Source organism: Excalfactoria chinensis, chromosome 3 (genome assembly GCF_039878825.1).
Source record: "Excalfactoria chinensis isolate bCotChi1 chromosome 3, bCotChi1.hap2, whole genome shotgun sequence".
NCBI lineage: Eukaryota > Metazoa > Chordata > Aves > Galliformes > Phasianidae > Excalfactoria > Excalfactoria chinensis.
Genome location: NC_092827.1, coordinates 21,202,862 through 21,225,098, shown reverse-complemented (window position 1 = coordinate 21,225,098; position 22,237 = coordinate 21,202,862). Strand labels below are relative to the sequence as shown.

General features: G+C 43.7%; 1 protein-coding gene across 1 annotated transcript in view; it reads right to left on the bottom strand.

The window, feature by feature from the left end:
* Window positions 1-11,042: 11,042 nt before the first annotated feature.
* Window positions 11,043-22,237, bottom strand: part of AGPAT5 (1-acylglycerol-3-phosphate O-acyltransferase 5) — a 55,358-nt gene continuing 44,163 nt past the window's right edge. Inside the window, exons 7-8 of the mRNA XM_072332802.1 lie at window positions 14,567-14,690; window positions 11,043-13,584 (exon numbers count right to left, since the gene is read on the bottom strand). Of these exons, the coding sequence (XP_072188903.1) occupies window positions 13,359-13,584; window positions 14,567-14,690 (350 nt within the window). The 3' untranslated portion in view covers window positions 11,043-13,358. The remainder of the gene's footprint in view (window positions 13,585-14,566; window positions 14,691-22,237) is intronic.

The following is a 22,237-nucleotide window of genomic DNA, read 5'->3' as shown; positions in this document are numbered from 1 at the left end:
TGAGTTCTGAACATAGCTAATGGGAATTACACAGAACGAACGTGTTGCAGGTGTTAAATCATTGGGACTAAACAATGATGGATTAAATGCAACTTTTTATGGTTGCATGCTAATGAACTGCTGTTTGGAAATCCTTCCTCTTTGCTGTCTTGCTGCTCGCAGCCCTGCAGCCCTGTGAGTTCAGCCATCAGGAAGGTTGAAGCAGCTGAAATAGCCTGGCTTAAACACTCATTGCTGTCAGGTCTGGCCCTTTAGTTTTGCTCTCACATTCTCTTTCTCACGATTTGGCAATTGAGATATTATCCTGCTGACCCAAGTACAAGCTGGGGAACAAACAAAGCCAGTGCAAGGTGCTGCTGTGTAGCACAAACTGCCTAGCACTAGGGGCCAGACTGATTGTATTGCTTTCAGCAATAGAAATTGTCTCCCTAGTTCAAATACATCTCTCTTGTGAGAAATAAAACCAAAACCAAAAGCAGAACCATCAGCAGATTGGCTGAACAAAGGGACAGATGTTCATTGAGTTTCATAGCCCAGAGATCAATAACGTGGGAAAAAGAAGTGCTGTTTGTCATTGGCCATGGGGGAAAAATGGAAAGAGAATGCAGGTTGTACAGCAGGAGCTTCCCTCAACATCTGCAGCCCCAAATTCACTCGTGGTACCCAATGTGGGATGGTGACTAGTGGAGGAGCATGTGGTCCTGCAGCAAGGATGCTTGGCTCTGGAAAGCTGAGGTGCATCTTTCAGGTGCCTGCACATCCCCTGCTGCTCCTGGCTCCTGCAGATCCACACTGCTGGCAGAGCTTGCCCTGTGCAGCATGGGAACGTGATTACCTTAGGTTTTCCCTTTTGTGTTTTGCCATTTTGCATCATGTGGGTCCTGATCTCTTCCCAGTACCACAACGTCTTACTCTTTCTGGTGCTGCTGAAATCAATGAAATCGATGGAGTGTAAGTGATGATGAGACCGTAATAGAGAAGGTTAGAGAAATGCAGTTATTCTTAAACGCAAGAACAAAGAACGAGGCCAACTAATGGTATCTAAGCCAGAATACGAAAGCACAGGGCAAAAACAGATGGGGAGAAGGGCAGCCCAGAATGAAGTGAAATAAAACAGTACAGAGGGCAGGACTGGGGTAAAAGCAAGAGGTGCAGTGAGGAAGACTGGGGTACCAGGGAGTAGCACATGGAGATACACTGGGTGTCCGGCCCAGAGAACTGCAATCCAGAGACTGTGAGGAGGGAAGGGAGCAGAAAGAGGGGAGGCAGCAGAGAGTGGGGAGGCTGGAAACCTCTAGGACAACCGAATGGCAGAGAAATGAAGTTAAAAGCTGAGAGTGTGGGAGGCTGTCAGTTAAAACAAGTACAGAAAAATGCAGGGAAACCATGTGCTGAATTCGTTTTGTTCAGGCTCATTTTCTCAGCAGCGATGATTACTGCAGCAGCCAGCAATGGGGGAGCTCTCAAGGTCATCCCATCCAACTGCCTGCAGAGCAGAGAGCTTTTCAGAGCCACTGGTGCTTTTTTATTGGCTTCCCCTGGCTTTTAACAGTGACCAAACATAAACCGAGCTGTTGGCAATGTGAGTTATGTTCTCTGCATGCAGCAAAGCGCGTGGAAGATCCTGAAGATAAGGATACCGTGTGGAGGCAAAGCAGGTTTTGGGGTGCAGTAAGCGTGTCAGAAATGCTGTTGTTTTTTGAGAGGCCTTTACATCTTCCCCATTTATTTGCCCCTCCACAGCTCACTGAGAACTCAGGCTGTTCACTGCAACACCAAACCTGGCTCTTGCTGTAGCACCTGGTCCTCCACCACGAGAAGAAACAGATCCCTCCCTTTGTTGCCCTGCAGTTTCCTTTGAGCATGGCAGCCCGGACAGAAATGTGCAAAGCTGTGCAAAGCTGTGCTGCTCAACACACCCCAGGATGCCTTGTTGCACGTTCTGGCCCTGCTGCAGGTATTTCCTTTTATCAGTTTGAGAAATGCTGTTAGAATGTAACATAATCCAGCCCCGGTCTCATCACGCGTCACTCTGCATGGGAAGTTAAGCACTAGGAATGCTGAAGAGGTCATTAGCACCACAGAGAGCGAACTGAAGGGAGAAATAAAGCTCGCAGCAGCGCAACGACTCCAAGATTTAGTGCAAGTCTATTGAAAACTGGAGAGAAGCAGTTGCCTCTGAACCCAAAGGGAGTGATGCGCCACATCTGAACCTGGGCAGGACCTCAGGCCATGGCTGTGTCCTGTGCAGAACCTGCAGCTTTGGAAGTGGCAGTGAATTTGGAGGGTGTATCTATATCGGCACATGGTGCATTTTAGACCTTTCCAAAGTAAGACAGAAACAGAGCTTCCAGCCTGCTTAGCCTAACCACGGCGTAGGTTTTTCCTTCTAAAAGCAGGCTCAGAATTACTCTTCCTGGGCTTCTTGTTTGCTTGGGCAATGGAAATTCCTGGATCACAGCATGACATTTAGATGAAGTGCATCAGACACTGCCCAACATGATCAATCTTTTCTGTGGGAACGTTGCTAAATATAACAGCTTCTGTTGTTCTCCTCAGCTCCCTGTCTGCTGTATAGCAAGAAAACAGAGGTGGAGAAAGTCGACCTTACAGAAGGGCAGATCTCTCCCCAAACCCATGCCCCAAAGGGAGGAGGGCAGGACACCCTGTGTGGGGACACTGAAACGCCAAATACAAACCACACGCATGCTGCAGTTGCTTGGGTGAAGTGCTTTGGCAGCTCTGCTATTGCTTTTAGCAGCCCCCAGAGGGTGGAGCAGAGGCTGCTTTGGAGGAGACGAAGGAGCCCAGGCCAGCTATAGCTGCGAGTATCGGGGCTGTCTCGAGTTATCTGAGATCAGAGTGATGCCAAGTGCTTTGTCTGCTGGGCTGTAGCTCGAGGCCTGCTAATCGCTGCCCACAGATTTCAGACACCCTCTCCCTAGACTGGACAGCCAAGTAGGGAGAGGAGGAATGCAGGAAGCTTGGCATGGCCTCCAGAGACAGAACAGCCCACGCTGGTGAGCGCTCAAAGTAACAGAGGAGATGAAAGGCAGAGTATGAGGACCTCTTCTTTCCTTGGCTTTGCTGAAAGGCAGGAGACCAAGGGAAAAAGTAGTTTACTCCTACAGACCCTTGGTGGGTCGGTACATTGAACCCAAGATCCAACTGACGGTCCCACATGGCAGAAGGAGGCATAAACCTCCCTGCTCACACAGTGAGCGCCGAGTAGGACGTTCGGGGAGCATCCCTGGGCTCACATTGTCTTTGCTATCGGGGTCGCCAGGCCAGGAGCCCCAGGTGCTGCCCACCGCCTCCGGTTAGCGGCGTTCGCTGGTGTCCAGCTGCTCCTCTCGCTGCCCCTTCCCCATCACGGCAGCGCTCAGCACGGTGATGTCCGGCCGCTCACCACGAGGTGGTGGTAGATGCTAGCGTTGTGCCGAGCCCGCAGAACCACGCTGCAGCGACGGGCATCAAAGGTTCTCGAACGCGCTCTGTGTTCATTGCTGCCCTCTTTTCTGACTCCTTCCCTGTTCTTACGTTGCGGTTCCTGGGCGCTCACGGCCGTACCCTGCCAGCTCTCCCTCTCTCCATGTGTGGTGCTGATGGTTCAGGCCTCACAGCTCCGTCCAGCAACAAAATGGACGCGCTGCAGGGTCTCGGTTAAAACACAACCCCCCCTTGATCCATGCCTGGCACAAACCACTGCTGATGCCGCAGCAATCCTTGTGTTCGGATCTTCCATACGTGCCTGCTGACGCAGCAGCAGCAGCACCAGGTCGCCGCTTGCGGCAGTGCCTTGTTGTTGTGGGGAGCAGCACCAGGGTGAAGCCTCAGGGCAGCCTCACAGACAGAGCTGGGGCTGACCTTTCACCACAGGGAAAACCTGCGTTCCACCCGCATGCAGAAATGTGCAGGAAGCCACCAGCCCTCACGTGCTTGGAGAAGCGTGCATTCCCCACTTGTGCATGCAGATCCCACGGGAGGCGAGGTGCGATGGCTGTGAGCACACTCAGCCCCCTTGATGTGCATAATGCAGGGTAACAGCAGCCTCCTCACAGCCCAGCACCCGCTTGATAAGTGGGAATGGTGCTGCCAGTCCTTCTGCACAGCAGCTTTACCCATGGAAGAACTGCAGGGGTCAGCTGGGCCCAAACACTGATGCTGCCTGAGCTGCTGCTGTTGCGAATGAATTCAGCCCTAACAAATACCAAACAAGCCTCTCAGCCTGTACAAACTGCTCCTTACTGTCTGTAGGGAGCTGCTCTTTGGCTCCTCTCAGAGCACAGGTGGTGCCAGGGGTCCTCTGAGCCAGCACAGAGGGACGTGAGACGTGGTAGAACACTGGGGCCTCACAGCACTGCCTCTCATCACCCACTCGCACAGCACGCATACGCAGACTCCAGCTGTGGCCACCTGCCTGAGGAGCTGGGGAAGGTGTGGAGACCCCCAAAAAGAGCCCCAGGAGCCTGGGAGTACCAGTACGTGCCTGCTGCTGAGCATGCAGCACTGGCATATTGCATAGCTGAGAACCTGCAAGCTGCACACAGCTGAATCACTTTAGTTAAAGGATGCATTCTTCCCCTTTTTGTTGTGCCTCGTGTTTCTAAGGCATTTTATAACCAGACTATCACGCTTACCAGGCATAAGTCACTAATACCAGCCAACCAACCTAGTTCTAGCACTGACCTCACCTGGATGGCAGGAGGACCTGAACATCACTTTAGAAACACACTGGTGCTTCTGGTGATGGAGGTGTGCTCAGGAATTGCTGTCAGAAATTAACGCCCAATGGAGAAAATGCAGTGTTTATTTTACACAGGGGAGAGAAACACACACTGAAGTGCTCTGTACACAGAGCAAACAAACCTGGCCCAACCACAGCTGATTCCACATCAGTCCTTCTGTCCAAATTATCCAGAAGGTCAAAGCTGAGGCAGGGTGCAATGCAGGTAATATATGCAGCCTGTGCTGAGGACAGCCCAGCACTGTTTACTTGCACATTCATTTTCCCTATAAGAAAATACTTGTGCCAAAACTTTCCAGGTGTTTGCAGACTTTTCTTCAGAGCTCTCATCAAAACAAATTCAGTATGTCCAAGAGCATCCTTTCTGTCTAATCATAGGCAGGTTTAACACAAAGGAGAGCCCCTGTTCCCCTCCCAGTATTCTGGCAATCCCCCCTGAGAAGCTGTTTTGGAAGTCCTCCTCTTGGAAGGGGGAGACTTGGAATGGGTCAGAGTAGCAACCTTACTGCTGGGATGGACTTTCTGCAATCTCGGTAGAAAGTCTGTCCCAATTTGGCCAATTCAGTAAAGCTTTGGAAGAAAACCAGAGCAGCTGTCGCTCAGACATGCTCAGCAGAGCCTGCGAGAGCTTGCTGGGTTCATTCTCCGGTGAGTTCCTTGCTGTGGGACACATTCCAGGGTTGGGGCTGAAGAAGGGCTGTCCTTACAAAATCCCAACATTCGGAGTCAAAGGTGTGGGGACTTCTTTGTTTTATGACTTGTAACCTGCTCGTATCTGGGCTATGGGAAGACATCGGCTGAACTGAACTTGGAGGAGTGGATAATGTGAGCCCTGGCAGTGCTGGGAAAGGCAGGAATGTGAGGAGGCTGGGGGGAATCAGAGTGGGAAGGGAAGGGGAAGGCTGCAAGGCGGCTGTGAGACCATGTGCAGGGAAGGATGCGAGGAGCCTCATTTCTTCCTCCCTGTTCTCACTCAGACGGCCTTCCCACACCTTGCCGAATGTGCATTAAATAAGCCTGGTTACAAAGGCAGAATTATACATCTCCTGATGCCATCACGGTGAATGTATTAAAAAGCTCCAAAGCTTTGCAAAAAAACCCAGAAGTGCTCACAGGACAACCATGGCATGCAATAAAGATACACGGTCTGGGAAGTACTTTTGCTCTACCAGGAGTCCCTCTATACAGGTTGTAGATGTGCTGTGCATGTTTCTATTGCCTTCTACAGCAGACACTGCCAGGTGAGCAACAGCAGCCACTTGGAATCCCCAGCATGGCGGTGCAGAATGGGATGTTTTTTAGATACTGCAACTCCTTGCATCTGTTGTTATCTTGTCACAGGACAGGAATACAACTGACACTATCAGGATACATAGACACAATCTCTTATTACTGTTTAAACACCGAAGACAGTACCATATCCTGTACTGGCACTAGGACTATTTGCTATGCAAAATTACTTGTCAGGTCTTTGGAATATTTTCTGGTCATTTTCTGGACAAAAAAAAAGCACCATTTCTTCAGCGATTTTTTACTTTTCCGTCTTTTTAAAACTCAGCATAGATCGTGTTATTGATTCTTCTGCTATAAGAAGAGCAAACGAGCCTATGACTGCAACTGAGTCCTATGTACAGTTGTGTGGTTTCAGAAGGAAGAATTTCTTCATTTTACTTTATCCTTCCTCCCCATTAACAAAGTGTTTTGTAAATATCTTCCCACCTTACATCAGTACCTGACCATAATAACGGAACGCTTTGTAGTCAAGAGGAATTAAAGCACCCTGACGTAGAACCAGCTTTTCATATCATGTTCTTCACGTGACAAGAAGTGAAGATTCCTTAGTCTATGAAACCAACAAATGATTACAGATGATACAAACTAGAAGTACATTTTAGTACTCTTATTATCAAATTGGACTTCGAAAGACATGAGAGCCAACTAATATAAGGGCAATGCCAATAATGTGTCTCCTAGAATATGGACGTCAATGCTTGTTAAAACATAAGTGAAAAATCTTAACCCGGGAGTATTATGCATACAGAATGAAAAGTAATTTAACTTAATACCTCAAGTTCAAGTTTCAGGCCTGAGAACTCTGCATATTCTCTCATTTGTGCCTAGTGATGTTGAACAGCATTTGATACTTTCTGAGATCATTAAAGTGTTAACTCTCACATCTTGCCAAATGCAAATTAACTTTCCCCTCTCTGTTTCCCCTGTGGTCCCAATTGGATGGAACATCTGCACAGCTATTCTCGGCCAGAGGCTTGCTGCATCCAGAAGTGCAAAATCACTTTGGCAATTTCAGCCTTCATGGGAGGCTCTAACGAAGATGGGGGGAGTCTTGATGCAGCAACTCTGGGATCAAAGCAGGCGTAGCAGTGACAAAGGCAGCATCTGCTGGAGCCCTTGAGGTGCCAGGTTTGTTCCAAACAAACCCTCTCTAAAAATCACAGAAACAGAGAATCACTTGGGTTGGAAAAGGCTTTCAAGATCACCAGGTCCTACCATCAGCCTGACCTACTGAGTCCCATCACTGCGTCACATCCACACTTCTCTTAAATACCTCCAGGGAGGGGGACTCCACTGCCCTGGGCAGCCTGTTCCAAAGCTTGACCACTCTCTCCATGAAGAAATTCTTCCCAATATCCTATGTGAACTTCCTCTAGGACAACTTGAGGCCCTTCTCTGGGTCCTATCACTTGCCATCTGGGAAAAGAGATCCCTCCTAGCCACAAACTCCATTCAGTAGCTGTAGAATATAACGTAGTCTCCCACTCAGGCTCCTCTCCTCCAGGCTAAACAATACCAGTTCCCCAGCCTCTCCCTGCCTAGTCCATTCACCAGCTTCATTGCTCTTCTCTACATATGCTGGAGCAACCCAATGCCTTTCTTGTGGTGACAGACCCAAAACTGAACACAATATTTGAGCTGCAGACCCATCAGTGCTGCATACAAGGGGACAATCCCTTCCCTGCTCCTGCTGGCTGCACTACTTCTGATACAAGCCAGGATGCCCGTGGCCTTCCTGGCCACCTGAGCGCACTGCTGGCTCAAGTTCAGATATGAACACCATGGCGAAACAGAATCCATCCCTCTTTTCCTCATTTTGTAACCACAGACTCCAGGCTACAACAACCAGCACACACAGGGACAATCTCTGGTTCCACTTTGTCCTTAGGCTCTTCATTTTCAGGTAAAGAAACACCCTAGACCAGTGGCTGAGCAGAGGGCAGGGGATTTGGACATTCCTCTCTCCTCTACCCTGCGGCAGGAGTTAAGGATGGCATCACTCAGCCAGACAGCAACTTCTGCCTCTCGACATCTGTCTCCTCTGTGTTATCTTTGGGCTAGTCTCCTAATGAGGCAAACAGGTTAAAGCAGTTCTGGTTTGAATTAGTCACGCAGGGAAGACAAACACGAGGCATCAAAATGCCATTTGAAAGCTGAGTTCCCACACAAGATAAAAGGGAAGCAGAATGGCTGCGAAACACAGTTTGTACAAGCGTAACTAACAGAGTTTTCATATTACAAATATGTGCCAGGAACATCATTTTTAAGGGTAGCTTCTAGTCTGTGTATTTACTTACAGCTGTGCAAACTGCCTGTCAATAGAAGAGCACATTCTGATGGAAATGGAGGAGAAACCCATCCAGCTTATCCAGTACAGACCTACAAAAAACCTCTCTATACAGGAAAATCCGGGTCCCAGACACTAGCAACATGTCTCAGCCTCTTCACAAGGAGCAAGAGGCTTTCCTCACCCACTACATTCCTTAAGAGGAGAATGCAGCTTGATGGAGGTAAGCATCAATGACCCGTTAGCAGTTTAACTAGTTGAATACAAGTATAAAAATACTTGCGGGTCGAGAGGAGAACGGAAGAAACCTGAGATTCACAGCAGTGTCTGAAAAGTCACACTCTGGTGATCATAGAATTACAGAATTACCCAGGTTGGAAAAGACCTTGAAGATCATCAAGTCCAACCACAGCCTAACCATAGTACCTTAACTCTAACAACGCTGAGCACCACATGAGGGATTCTTCCCTAGGAGAACACCAGACCAGTCAAGCAAGGGTGGAGGTACAGATCTGGGACTGAAAGAGGACTGGTAGGAGAAACATTCACTACAGTGACAGGGAAATTTGTCCCCATGTGGAAAACAGACTGTCCCTGGAATCGATTACATGTGATTTATGCCTGATTGGAGCTGATGTTTCTAATCTTTCTGCATTAGGTTACTGCTTCTTTTCCTTCACTGGATTATTACGTATTTTGTTTCAGTTGTATGACTGTCATGGTTTTACATTTTTGCCATTATACGAACTTAAAATAACTTTCCCCCCCCATTGTTTTATGCTTAGCAAACTCTGTAAATGCTAAGATCTCCTTTGCTGGGACCACAGAGCTTCAAGCTGATGAAACAGACAAGGACATGAAAAGAATGAGGACAAGAGAAACCCCATCGTGTTCCAAGCCCTGTCATCAGAGCCAAGCTGACCTACAGCTAACCACTGCTATCCATATTTACAATGGAAAAGTCTTTATACAGACTTTATAAAGAAGGTGACAAGATCTTGAACCCATTAGCTGTTTTTTCCATCACTTTCTCAGGCATGGCTGACCTGAAATTTGTGCCATTAAAAGGGTTTTTTGTTTGGAGGTCGGGAAGGGGAAAAGCCTTTCATCATTTTTAGCAACCCTAATCCCCAGATCCCAAACCTCCTCCTGGTCCCCTTCATTATCCACTCCTAAAATAGTTACCTGTCCATCCCTCAAGGTGAGTACATCACCTATGCACTCCAAAATGCCAATCAGGGGCCAATTTTTAAGTACTAAAAATATGTTCCTGCCAACAGTTGTAGCGGTATGCTGTGTTCTACTGGAAGGAGAAAAAAATCAAAGAATAACGCTCTGGAGGAGATAGCAAAAGGTTGCAGTAGGTTGGAGCAGCCACAAAGCCAGTCCAAGCACAGAGCTTTGGAGAAATGTCTGATTTGGACTGGTCTTTCTCTTCTTTCCCAATCCATCTTCCCCTGCTGCCCTGCTCAATCATTTCTTCGTCACAGCATCATTTACTGCTGTAGTTTTCTGTCTCACTTGACTTTTTATGCTCTCCATTATTTCAGTTAATGTTTCCTTATTAGCCCATTTCCTTCCACAGGAGTAGGCACAAGCGTAAAATTCTGGAACTAACAGCTGCTGAGCGCTGCTGAATACAAAAGGTTTACATACACTTGACACAGAATATATTTGTGTGGAGGGAAATCTCTTTTTATAGGGGGGCAGATAAAATAAGAAACGTTTTTGAGAATGCAGGTTGCTCCTCAGATTTAACACATCACTAAATCTTATGTGACGTTTACTACTGATATTCGCTAAACATGTTTGTAGCACCTCTGCCCATCTCCTGCTTCTGCCCAGAGTTGGCTGTACAAGACCCTTTGCAGCAGAGCCCATTTCTTGCCCGTTGTGGTTCTGCACCTGAATGAACATTATTAATAAGCAGTAACTGATGTGGGTGAAAAAGCTGTTACAGCCCAACTAGCTGTGTGTTGGCTGAGTTCATAGAATCATAGAATGGCCTGGGTTGAAAAAGACCACAATGATCATCCAGTTTCAACCCCCTGCTATGTGCAGGGTCACCCACCACCAGACCAGGCTGCCCAGAGCCACATCCAGCCTGGCCTTGAATGCCTCCAGGGATGGGGTACCCACAACCTCCTTGGGTAACCTGTTCCAGTGCGTCACCACCCTCTAAGTGAAAATCTTCCTCCTAATATCCAACCTAAACCTCCCCTGTCTCAGTTTAAAACCATTCCCCCTTGTCCTATCACTACCCACCCTTGTAAACAGCTGTTCCCCCTCCTATTTATACGCTCCATTCAAGTAGTGGAAGGCCACAATGAGGACACCCTGGAGCCTTCTCTTCTCCAAGCCAAACAAGCCCAGTTCCCTCAACCTTTCGTCATAGGAGAGGCACTGCAGCCCTCTGATCATCTTAGTGGCCTTCCTCGGGATTCATTCCAAGAGTCTTGTACTCCACGTTTTTCTTGTACTGAGTTGGGACCCAAAGCACAAAGCAGTTCTGACACATTTTAGCTGCAAAGAAAAGAAGAAAAGGACAAAGTTGTTTTCATTTCATTGGCTCCCTCTCACACAAATGCTTCCACCGAGGACTCAAAACCACACACACGGCCTTCTTCTGTGAACTGTTCCTGTTAACCCAAGTAGCAAACATGAGAACACAGAAAAAATGGAGCACGCAGACAGGACAGAAAAGTTGAATGAGCATCGGCTCTTCTTATTTTAATGAAGAAATATTTCAAGTTAATATCAGTGCATATTTAGAAATAGCATGTGATACTCCCAGTGCCAAATACATCAGCAAATTACAGTTTCAAAACTTTATAAATTAATTGCAATGAAAAAAAAAAACAACTAAGAGTAATGAAGAAAGTAACATTCAAAATAAACATCCTGCTTGTTGCACTGTGTCAATTATATTCCTGACAAGTAAACAGTACGAGAGGTCCAGTATTTTGTGGTAATTAGGCTCTCCAAAACAGCATTTATTTTCCTACAAATGAGTTAAGCTGTCTGCGCACATTTCTGATGTGCAACTCGATGTTATTCTTAGCTGCTACAAAGAAATTCAATCCTGACAGAGTAAAACTTCATTCCGTGATTCAAAATCAAACTAACCCGATAACACTGCCTTCAGGTTACACTCACCGGCAATGGTCAGCGGAGCATAGGAAGAGCTACACGTGAGCACATTTGGCTGTTACATAAAATGGCTTTTTTTTTCTTCTTCTGGTTTCACAGCCTCATAACAATACTGTTTTTCAACATTGTTCCCAGTCATTGTTTTTAACACGGTTCATCAACATATCCTGAATCAATCACCGATATAAATAACTCCAGTGACAAAATCCATTATGGAAGGACACGGAGCTGCAACCTGAAAGCTGTACCGAATGATTTTAAGGTGGAACTGTCATCGTTCGATCAAACAAAAGAAAAAGCCAACAAGAAACAAAGTCCACAGTAGAAGCAGTATCTCCAGTTAACTGGCACACAGTGAAATCTGAAAAATGGAGTTATAATCTTAAGAGAGATATCTTAATTCACAGTGGGTTTTAATGCGAGACAAATCATACCGAAGCGAAAAAGAGGTGCACATTTAAAGCTTGCACGTGTGATACAAAAATATTCTCTACTTCTTTCATTTTCACACAGGGAGTCTGATTCTTTAGTGAAAGGAGCTAAAATACATCCTCTTTCCTACTCCATTGCTGTACATATGGACAATTCCCTTGATATCAGGAAATGGCATTTCCCCAGCAAAAATCCCAGCCACAGCAATCGCAGGCTTTCTGGTAGTGAGGGTTTGGTGATTCTGCTTTTAAAGTACATTTTCAGGCAGGTGAAAGGATGCACATTTCTTTCACTCCTAGACTGTTGTGCAAGTCGTGTACATTAACCCCGTAACTTCAGTCCCCCTGAAATCTGCATTGCCTGGGATGCCTTGGAAATCTAATGTGATACTACAACACTGATATGGGTGCCAGCATAAGAGACATCAGGCTATGTCAGGTTAGCGGGAAAAGGCACGTGCTTCGTGTTTCAAAGGGACACCTGAAGGTTGCTTGCTACCATAACCCACGCTCCAGAAGCTACTGTGGGCCTGCGTATTACCCAGAGGGCACAGCTCACACCCAGCGCTGGTGAGGTGCAGGGAGCTGTGAGCGCTCACTGCTGCTTATGGCACGTGGACATGGCGGTTCCGTGAGCCCAGCTGGAAGGCCCGACACGCTATGGGCAACGCAGACACAAGGAAAGCTACAGCCCGGTTAGGCCACAAAATAAAAACCCATGTCATTATACTGCACACATTCCTTCTATGCACAAACACGGGGTGCGCAAAATAAGCTGTTTGCTCGGTAAGGTTTAATGTTTTGCATATGTAAAATAACTGGCTAATACTGCAAGAGAATCAAAAATCATGCACTAGATAAACAGAGCTCTCCTTCCCCATGAACGTTTTATTCTGCTTTAGGCAGCGTCTCACCATTTGCCAGCTTTCCAGGCCCTTTCTGAGAACACGATATTTAGTTAAAACCGAAAAGCAAAATTCCAGGGGAAATAAAAAGGTTCTGATTTTACTTGCAATACAGCTGGGGCAGATGCAACTGGGCTGCTGCAATGCACCAACAAGTAACGAAAATTCAACATGAATATCAGAAGAATAAATATATAACCTAAATTAATCTCTGTAAATACATTCACAGGTCCACTTAAGACACCCTTACACATAGCTCAGACTTCATCTGCGGATAGAGACGGGTGTTAGTTCATGGGGAAAGCCATTTATCATACGACTCGGTTTATCCGCCATTATTCCAGCAAAAATGAGTAGCAAATTTGAAAAACTACATTGATTTTCCCCAGACCAACCACACGGAAGCTTAGGTCACAACTTCGATTATTTCCAACGTTCAGTCGATAAGGCTTTATTTACACGTTTTTACTATAAATTTGGGAAAAAGGTTGGTGCACTGTGCAAGAAAAGACAGCACATCCCACTGAGCGGAGACTAACAGCTGCTTATGGCTTAATGCTAACCCACAGGCAGCCAATTAAAGTCCCGTATATCCACGTTTTTACATAAAGTTTCCTTCCAGATTCTGTCAGAAGCATACTGGCAGTCAGGCCACCCAGAAACAGCAAAGATGGCAACGTTTTCTTGAGGCTTAATTTGGAATGAATGCTTTTTCCAGGGAACTTGTTTCTTCTTTTAGAATCCTTTGCATCATAAAACTCTATTAGCAACCTAGGAACAGAGAAAAGTAGATGGTCATGTTTATGCTACTGATGACATCTAACAGTTTAACAGTAGGTAGCAGTTCATTTGCAGCACGTTCAACCAATTGGTATGCTTTAAGAATGCGGTGTAAAAGAAACATCAAGCATCAGAGAACACAACCTGAAGCCTAGTGAGCAGTAAAAGCGTATTTTCCTTAGGGATCAATTTCAGTATTGGATATAAAGGTCGAAAAATACCCTCTTAATTCAGGATTCAGGAAATAAGCCAAGAGTACTGGGCAATTTCTTAAGATAAAATATCACATGATTAGTCATTAGAAACTGAAGTGGGAGGTAAAGTATTTTCGTGAAATAAACTAATAAATAACAAGGGCTCACAGGACAAGGTATTTTGGAAGCCAAACACATGAGGAAAAGGTGACACCGTAGGTTTAGTAGTACTTTTTTTTCCTCTACCTTTCATAAACAGTAATGAATGGATTTGAAAATTCTTGGTTTTTGCAGTTCTAAATCTACATGACAGATTATTTTGGTTCCAGGGAGGATTCCAGTCAACAGGAGTCTACAATGAGATGAAGGTGATCACCGTTTGGTTTTGCTGGTCTTCACTAGAAGAACCAAGGTTAGGAAGGCCCAGCCATAATGCTAACTACTAAGCTAGAGCCAATTTCCTTTCCCTTTGCTTGTCTGCCTTGAGAATCTTGCACTGCTGGATGTACGTGACAGCCTCAAGAACATAAATTATTATTACTCTGAGTATGAGTCTGATCTGGAGCTTCTGCAGCTCTAAGAAAGGCCTAAAACCTATAGATCTCAGCTTTAATCACAGAAGCATTACAAATAATATGCACAGGAGGACCAACACCACTTGTCTGCAGAGCGACCTACAGCTTGTACTGCCGGTAACACAGAGATCACAGGCATATCTATTGACATCAAAGAAGAAAACAAGCCGCTTGAAACAGAAAGTTCAGCTGAGTGCTACTCACTTATCCTTTATTTCAAAACGTTCATGAAGCCACCTTCTCATATACATCTGCTCTTCTGGAATGTCCTTCAGTTCAATTCGATCAATGAAAATATGAACTCTTGGGCATTCCTTGCAAAGAAACTCTAAAAGAGAACCAAACAGGACTGAGTTACAGAAACACTGTACATCATTTATTCATCTAAGATGTGCTGAAAGTCTGCCCTCACAGCTGTTAAATGCCCTGGAAGGTTAAGTTTGGTTTTCAAAAGCATTCCCTATTTATGTTTGAATTCTGAGCACCTCACTGAACTTAGCAGCCATCTGACCTACATGCTGTTATGAAGGGCCAGCTACCAGGTGTGGCATGGCAGAATGTTCTAAAATGCACAGCGGGAAAACACTGCACTTCTACCTCATCAGCAAGCTGCTCACTCTGTATTGTTTGATGCCGTAACTTCTCTGCAAGAAGCTTATCCAGTCTGCAGTTTGGATCGAAGTTAGCAATCCTCTTCTCTTTATAGAAGCTAAATGTTGTTTGCTCCTGGATTATGAAAAATTGCCCTACTGCAATTCCCCTTCCCCATTTCCTCATTTTTTTCCCCCTGGAAAAATGTGGCAAGCAAGCATTAAGTCAGTTACTGATAAAACTCCATTACCCAAATGGCCTTATGGAATATCTTACAAGTAATAAAAGGTAGAATACTGCACTTGGCATGAAAAATCCATCAGCGTTTGTCCATTAATATGCATATATCAGTAGCAACAGGGATTGTAGGAATGATAGCATCCCCATAGAAAAAGATTAATGACGTGTGCATGGAAGTACTTGGAAATTTGGACAACTTCCATATTCTGAAAAGGAAGAAGTGCCTTTCTACTATACAGATGGGCAACAAATATCTGACACAGACTGGGTGGTCCCTTCAGATTGTTGACATATTTTTGAATGGCCACATATATGTACATAAGACTTTGACCCATAATTATTAGGGGTATCTCAAAGAATGTCTGTGCAAAATAATTGTCACTGCATGTACATCTTTATTATTGTCTGTCTAAGCAGATATTCCCCACATTTGCTTTCCTTCTTGGCAAGATTATTCTATTTTTAAGGACATTATAACCCTTATCATATACTAGAAATTGCCTGAAGGAATTTTAAAAGCCTGTTCATGAAAATGCATTTGTGTGTTTGTAAAGGGGGATGGGAGGAGAAAAGATAAAGGGATCAGTAAAGTCTTATGGCATGCTGATGCAGAATGTGTCTAGTCCTCACGTGGAGAGTGTTCTCCATTGTACTGACATCGGCACACAGACAGCAACACAGTCTGCCATTGGCTCAAGGGTTGACCAAGGGCCCCAACCAGAAGCAGACACACCTCCTAGCTATGGCAAACAAAACCAACACTAAATATAGCGCTGCTCTTAAAAGATTTAGCAAAGCCATCTCCGAGCTACAGCTGTTAGATGGCATGCAAATGAAGGATTTGGAGGTCCAGAATGGTGGTAAATACACACAACTATCTTGAGGTTCATGCACAGTGTTTTTCCTAGCCAGGATGAAATCAAGGTTCATGTACCCGAGGTTTTCCTGCCTGCTTTTAATGGTCAGAAAGGATTTTCCAGGTCTGATTCTCTGGGGGATACTGTCCAAGACACCTTATGAAGGTCATTCACTGTACAAGCACCTAGAAGTATAATATCAATATTTTAAAAGGATGGACATATTGTCTGTATCTTAACAGTTTATAATGTTCACTGATGTACAAATCCTCTTTTGGAGGGACATTACCTATTATGCTAAAAATACACAGATCCATATTGTAGAAAACAAGTGCCTAGAAGCCAAATGGTATGGTGTTTTTATACTACTACAAAAAGCATCTCTGCCACACATATTCAGCTCTGCCTGAAGATCTAGCTTTAAAATATATTTAAAATGCTCTATGCGTTGTATGGTGAATGTTTCTTTCTATTCATAGCATGCAGGTTGTTCTGTATAGGAACCAATGGCTCCTTCCTGATGTTATTTATAATCTCAGTCATGAATGATTAAAGAAAATCACAAAAGTGAAATTCTAAGTTAGATGAGAGGATTGTTAACAGCCACGTGATAATTTTAAAACTAACATTATGCTTCTTAAAAAAACCAAAAAACTGGTATTAGATTATTTAAAGATAGCAACAGAGTGAATTGTTAAACTCAAGTTAACAAAAATGGAGTAAGATTGCAATATTTCAAAAGGAATACTTTTCCCCAACAAAGTGTGAAATGTACCAACGCCACTAATCTGCTTTGAAATACCCCCCTCCAAAAATACTTAAGCCTTGCTGCTCTTTCTTCTTCTACACTGAAGTTCCAGTGCAACACACTTCTTTCTACTCCTTGCACTGGTCTTCTTCAGTCAGCCTACATTTTGTCCACAGATGTGAAGATCCTAAAACTTCCTCTTCCCACCTATGTAAATCCCAAAGCTCTTCTCTACAGCCTTGCAATTAAATACAGCTGTGTGATTTGCATCTATAGGGGCTTCCCCAGAGACGATCAATATTCCCACCCACTGACTCAAAGCCATTTTATCCAAAGCCTGGACATCCAGTACATCTGCAGATGACCTTGTAACACGTGCAATTAAGCTGGTCAGGGAACCTGATTAGTCTTTAACTATCCAACTCATTTAATGGTCTAATGCAACTAATCTATTTTTTTTTTTTTTTTTTTTTTTTTTTAAGGTGCATAATGTCACTGCAATCACTTAAGAACACCATTGGATAAGAATGGTTTACTGACAGGTTGTTTTTGAGAAGAAACAGCTGGATTTTATCAACACAGCCTCTAAAGGTTTGTGGTGGTCCCATGACCCTTAATTTCACATTAGCTTAACTCCCAAAAGACTTATGTAATTTAGCTAAGAAACAAAATCTTACTGAAGCAATTCATTATGTGCAAATTACATCCAACTTCAGGGACATCAGCCCTTAAGGCCAACATCTGACAGGCTTTTCAGATCCCTAAATTTGCCAGAATTTGTTGTAATTAACAGCAGGAACAAGCAAGGCTGAACTCTCCTTCAAAAGACAAAATATAAGTGCTAATCATGCATTATAATCAAGCATCATACCGGAGACAGTGTTAGTCAATCAAGAATCCACCATGATTTGGCTTAAATGGCCATCAACAACTTGTGTGGGGGCCAAGAGGACTGATTTTGATTTCTATACAGTTAAATAATGGATACAAGTGCAGGATGTTTATAATGCCTTAAATGACCAATCACAGCAGAAGGAAAGAACTGAAAAGAATAAAGGAGACCTTACAATTCCGTTCTTAAACTGTGAATTGCCAACCCTCTCCCTGTGGGACAGAATACATGCTAACCAAGGAATGAAGGAGTCAATGCAGAATTAGAATTAATGGAAGGGATGCAATAACTTCCAGGATAGGGACCAGTTTCCCAGAGTTTTTAACTGCTAACAAAGATTTTGCAAGCAGTGTTTTGCTTGCTGGGACTTTGGCAGAGTTCTGTATGTGCTTCTCACATTCAAGAGTCAATTCATTCTATTTAAGTTAACGGTGCTATCAGAGAAAGTGAGGGAAGGAGAAGCTCCAAAACTTATACATGCCTGATTTTGAACAGGGATATATAAATGGCTTCAGAACACTTTTTCCCTAATGATGGCATGGAAGTTTATCTCAGCACTCCAAATTCTTTGTCTTGCCCCTTAAGAAAGTTGTGGCAGTGACGCTGTACTTGAACAGATATTCCAGTCTTCAATTACTAATAAAGTCTGGTTTTATATGCGCTTGCAATATGACAGCAATAGGGTAGCTCAGATTCCAGCCTCCTATACTGGTTCTTTGACTGCTCCATCTTTACTGCCAAAGTCCTCCACAACTGAAAAGGGAGAAATGGAAGCCTGATATAGTCAAAACCACTTCAACAACCCCCAGTTATTTCCTATTTCAATGGACTTCAGTAATGTTTGCAGTAGGGTGAGAGTGGCATCACAGGAAACTGAGATCTGAATAATGTATTTTTACTCAAAAGAACTAATATTTAGAACACTTAACAATGAATCCCCTTCAGTAACAAAACACTATGTGTTGTCCTGTGTACAGTTTTACAGGCAGTCTCATGACAGCAAATGTATATTCCTCTCTGAACTGCAGATGCTTTCTTTACTTCTTAAATTTCCATTAGTGTGGACTTAAATTCAGCTATCAAAGCAGTTTGGAAGTGATCTCCTCCTCAAAAGAATGAAATCCTATCTCTCTGCTTTCATTTATTTTTGTATACCATATCAACCACCAATTGGCAAAATAAACACAGATTTAAGCAATGCATTCTTTTTCAGCTCTGTGCTTTCCACCACCTCAAGTGGAGCTGCCAGGAAACTACTTCACTGCTTGCTCTGAAAAATAAAGAAATAAAGCCATACTGAAGTAGCATCGGAAGGGAAAGGGAAAGCAAACCAAGAGACAGATCTGTTTCTTCAGGTTAACCTATGAGAGATACAGTGCTGTAAGTGTGTTAGGAGCTGGAGGACTTTCAGATACAAGAAAAAATGGGATTCTCCTGAATCTTAAGTATGTCAGGGTGCTAGCAGTGAAAATTGAAAAGGCCTTAGAGAGTACTTCAGCTAGGAGCTGGGAGAAGTAAAAGGCCAGAAAAGGCAACTATTCAGGTTGACCAAACTTAGGAGGTGAATGTGGCTAAAATTTAATGTGAGGACAAAACTCAAAAGCCTCTACATCAAATAGGAGATCTTAACACGAAGATGAGAGGACAAGAATTTTACTGAGTAGGAAATACGGGTGAGGGCATGGCAGCACATGTGGAGAATTTTATACAGCACAGTAACATAAAGATAGAACAAGGAGTCAGAAGCAAAAAAAATATCCAGGTGTATCCTCTAAAAAATACGTCCTAGAGAGATATATTAGATGGTGTCAAGATTGCCGTATTAACAAGATCATAAGCTTGATGACAGTGGTGAGAGTGTAAAGCCAGACTGAGAGCTACAATTACAGGAATGGTAGCAGGAGTGTGAGATTTTAACTATTCCTTTACTGAGCCACACCAGTGCTTCATCAAAATGAGGAACAAAGGACAAAAGAGCAAATGGCTTCCTGGAACAACTATTTGCAGAACCCACAAGGAAAAATGCCATTCCTAATGGGGCCTAGAGCAGTGCACAGCATTAGTGAAAAGTGGACCATAACAACAATAAAACAAACGCAGAACCATCATATGCAATTAATCTCAATGTTATATTATCTTTTTAATCGGAGAGGGCATAGAGAAGGTAAAGTGTCAAAAATACTCCAGAATCATAGAATCACCAAGGTTGGAAAAGACCTCTAAGATCATCCAGTTTAGTCGTCCACCTATCACCAACATTTCTCACTAAACCACGTCCCTTAGTACAACATCCAAATGTTTCTTGAACAGAAGAAGAAACAGCAAAAAGGAAAGCAGCCTACAGGCTGTTAAAAAATAACAACCCTAAATACACAAACTTAGCAAAACTTGTATTAGAAACTCAAATAAAACCTGTGCAACACTGGAAAACTGAAAGCGTGAAACCCATCTGTATGACTTAATAGCAAAATTAATGATGCTACTATTACATTCCTTCTCTTTTAAAAATAGAAAGCTTGTCCAAAACAGGAAAACTCACAGATCAGCTCATGCCAAAAGTAAACACAAAATTAAGAGGATGAAAAAGGAACATAAAAATGCGAAGGATGCACTAATGATTAAGCTGTTTGAATACATCAAAAGCAGTAAACCATCCAAGGAACTAGTGGGACTGCTGGATGACAAAGGTATGAAGAGCGTGGTAAAGTGTAAGACCGTACAAAAGGGGTTCAAAATAATTGTCTGCACCAGTCTTTCTGGCTGAAATTGTCTTACTTCTACACCTATCATGTTCTTTGTACCATGCTGCTCAAAGGAACTCGATCAATAAGTAAACAGACAAAGTATTAGACTAAATAAACTAGCTAGATGCCAGGAAGTCACCAAAACCAGACAGCATTCATCCAAAAGCTCTCAAATGTGGAATCTGAAAACAAAAATGTGTAACCCATCATCAAAAATAGACACTGTGCCAGAAAAACAAGAAGTTTCCCTTCCTCAGATGAGAGCTTTAGAGATGATTCTGGGAAATACAAACCAAAGAGTCTTACATCCCTGGGTAAGATAGCAGAGTTCTATAGTAAGGTCACTAAGCACAGAGATAATCACAGTCTGTTGGAAAAGAGCTGGCATAGATTCTGTAAAGGGAAATCCTGTCTCACCAATTTGATGGCTTTCTACAATGGTGTCAAGGAGCAGGCGGATAAAGGGGATTCGCTGGCCATGATATATTTGAATTTTCATAAAGCCTTTGACAGGGTTCTACACTGGAGGCTATTAAAGAAACTAAGCTGCCATGGGATTAGAGGAAATTATGTTTTATAGACCAAAAGCTGCTTAAAGGAGAGGAAACAAATGGAGGGACTTAACAGTCACTTCAGGATGGAAAAAACACAGAAGCTGGGTTCTCTAGAGATCAATGTTAGGACTGGTTTGAGTCCTCATTGTGACCAGTGAGCAGACAATGACATCTCCAGGTTTTCAGACCTTTTTCAGCAGACTGTAAGCTCTTCTGGGATATCAAATGCCAGACGGTGAAGAGGAACATCTAAAGGGCCTCCAAGTTGAGCAAGCACAGAAAAGTGTGTCAGCTGAGCTTCAGCCCAAATAATTACGGGGAAAAGAAACTGAAATGTGACGCTTAGTTTGGAATTGATGGCCACAATTTGGGAGCTCAGTGATGATTCTCTGAAACTGTCCTCTCCATTAAATAGTAGCAGCCCCAGATCCCCCCAGAATACTGGTCAGCATCAGCAAGGACACTGAGAGCAGGGCAAAAGGAGCCACTTTGCAGCTATATAAAAAGACTGTGAGCCCACAGTTTAAACAGTTTTCAACTCTGAACTCTGTATCTCAAAGAGAATATGGTATTAGAAAATAATACAGTCAAAAGGAACAACTAAAACATTTAAGGCAAAAAGCACCTGCATTATAAACAAGGAAATATTTAAAAGGCTGAACTTTCACTTTGGAGAAGGGAATCATAGAATCGTGGAATCACAGAATTGCTCAGGTTGGAAAAGACCTTGAAGATCATCAAGTCCAAAAGCAGCCTAACCATACTACCCTAACTCTAACAGCCCACTGCTAAATCATGTCCCCAAGCATCACAAAAGCTGAGGGAAAGATGCGAAAGCTTAAAAAAAACACTAAAGATCCCAAAGATGTCATATAAGAACTGCATCTTAACAAATCCTGTGATTTCAAGTGTGGATAATGATATTTCTGTACCTTTCTGAAGACATTCAGATGTAAAGGACTTTTTACAACTACTATTAGAAAGCGGTGCATACAGTTTTCTGCAGTGGTATCAGAACCAGAGAGCTGCAGAGTGTCATCGTAAGCTACCTTGCTGGAACAAGATGTTCCTTGATGAAGGCCCACAGTCCTTCTACATCACTGTTCACTGAAGCAATCTTTGAATGGCTTTAATCTGTTCTTTAACAGACACACTCTGGCCTTCGTGCTGCTCTATAACAATTTGTGAATATTGTATGCTGGCCAAACTCTGTAGTTTCCTACAGAAGTATAAAAGTTTTGATCAATAG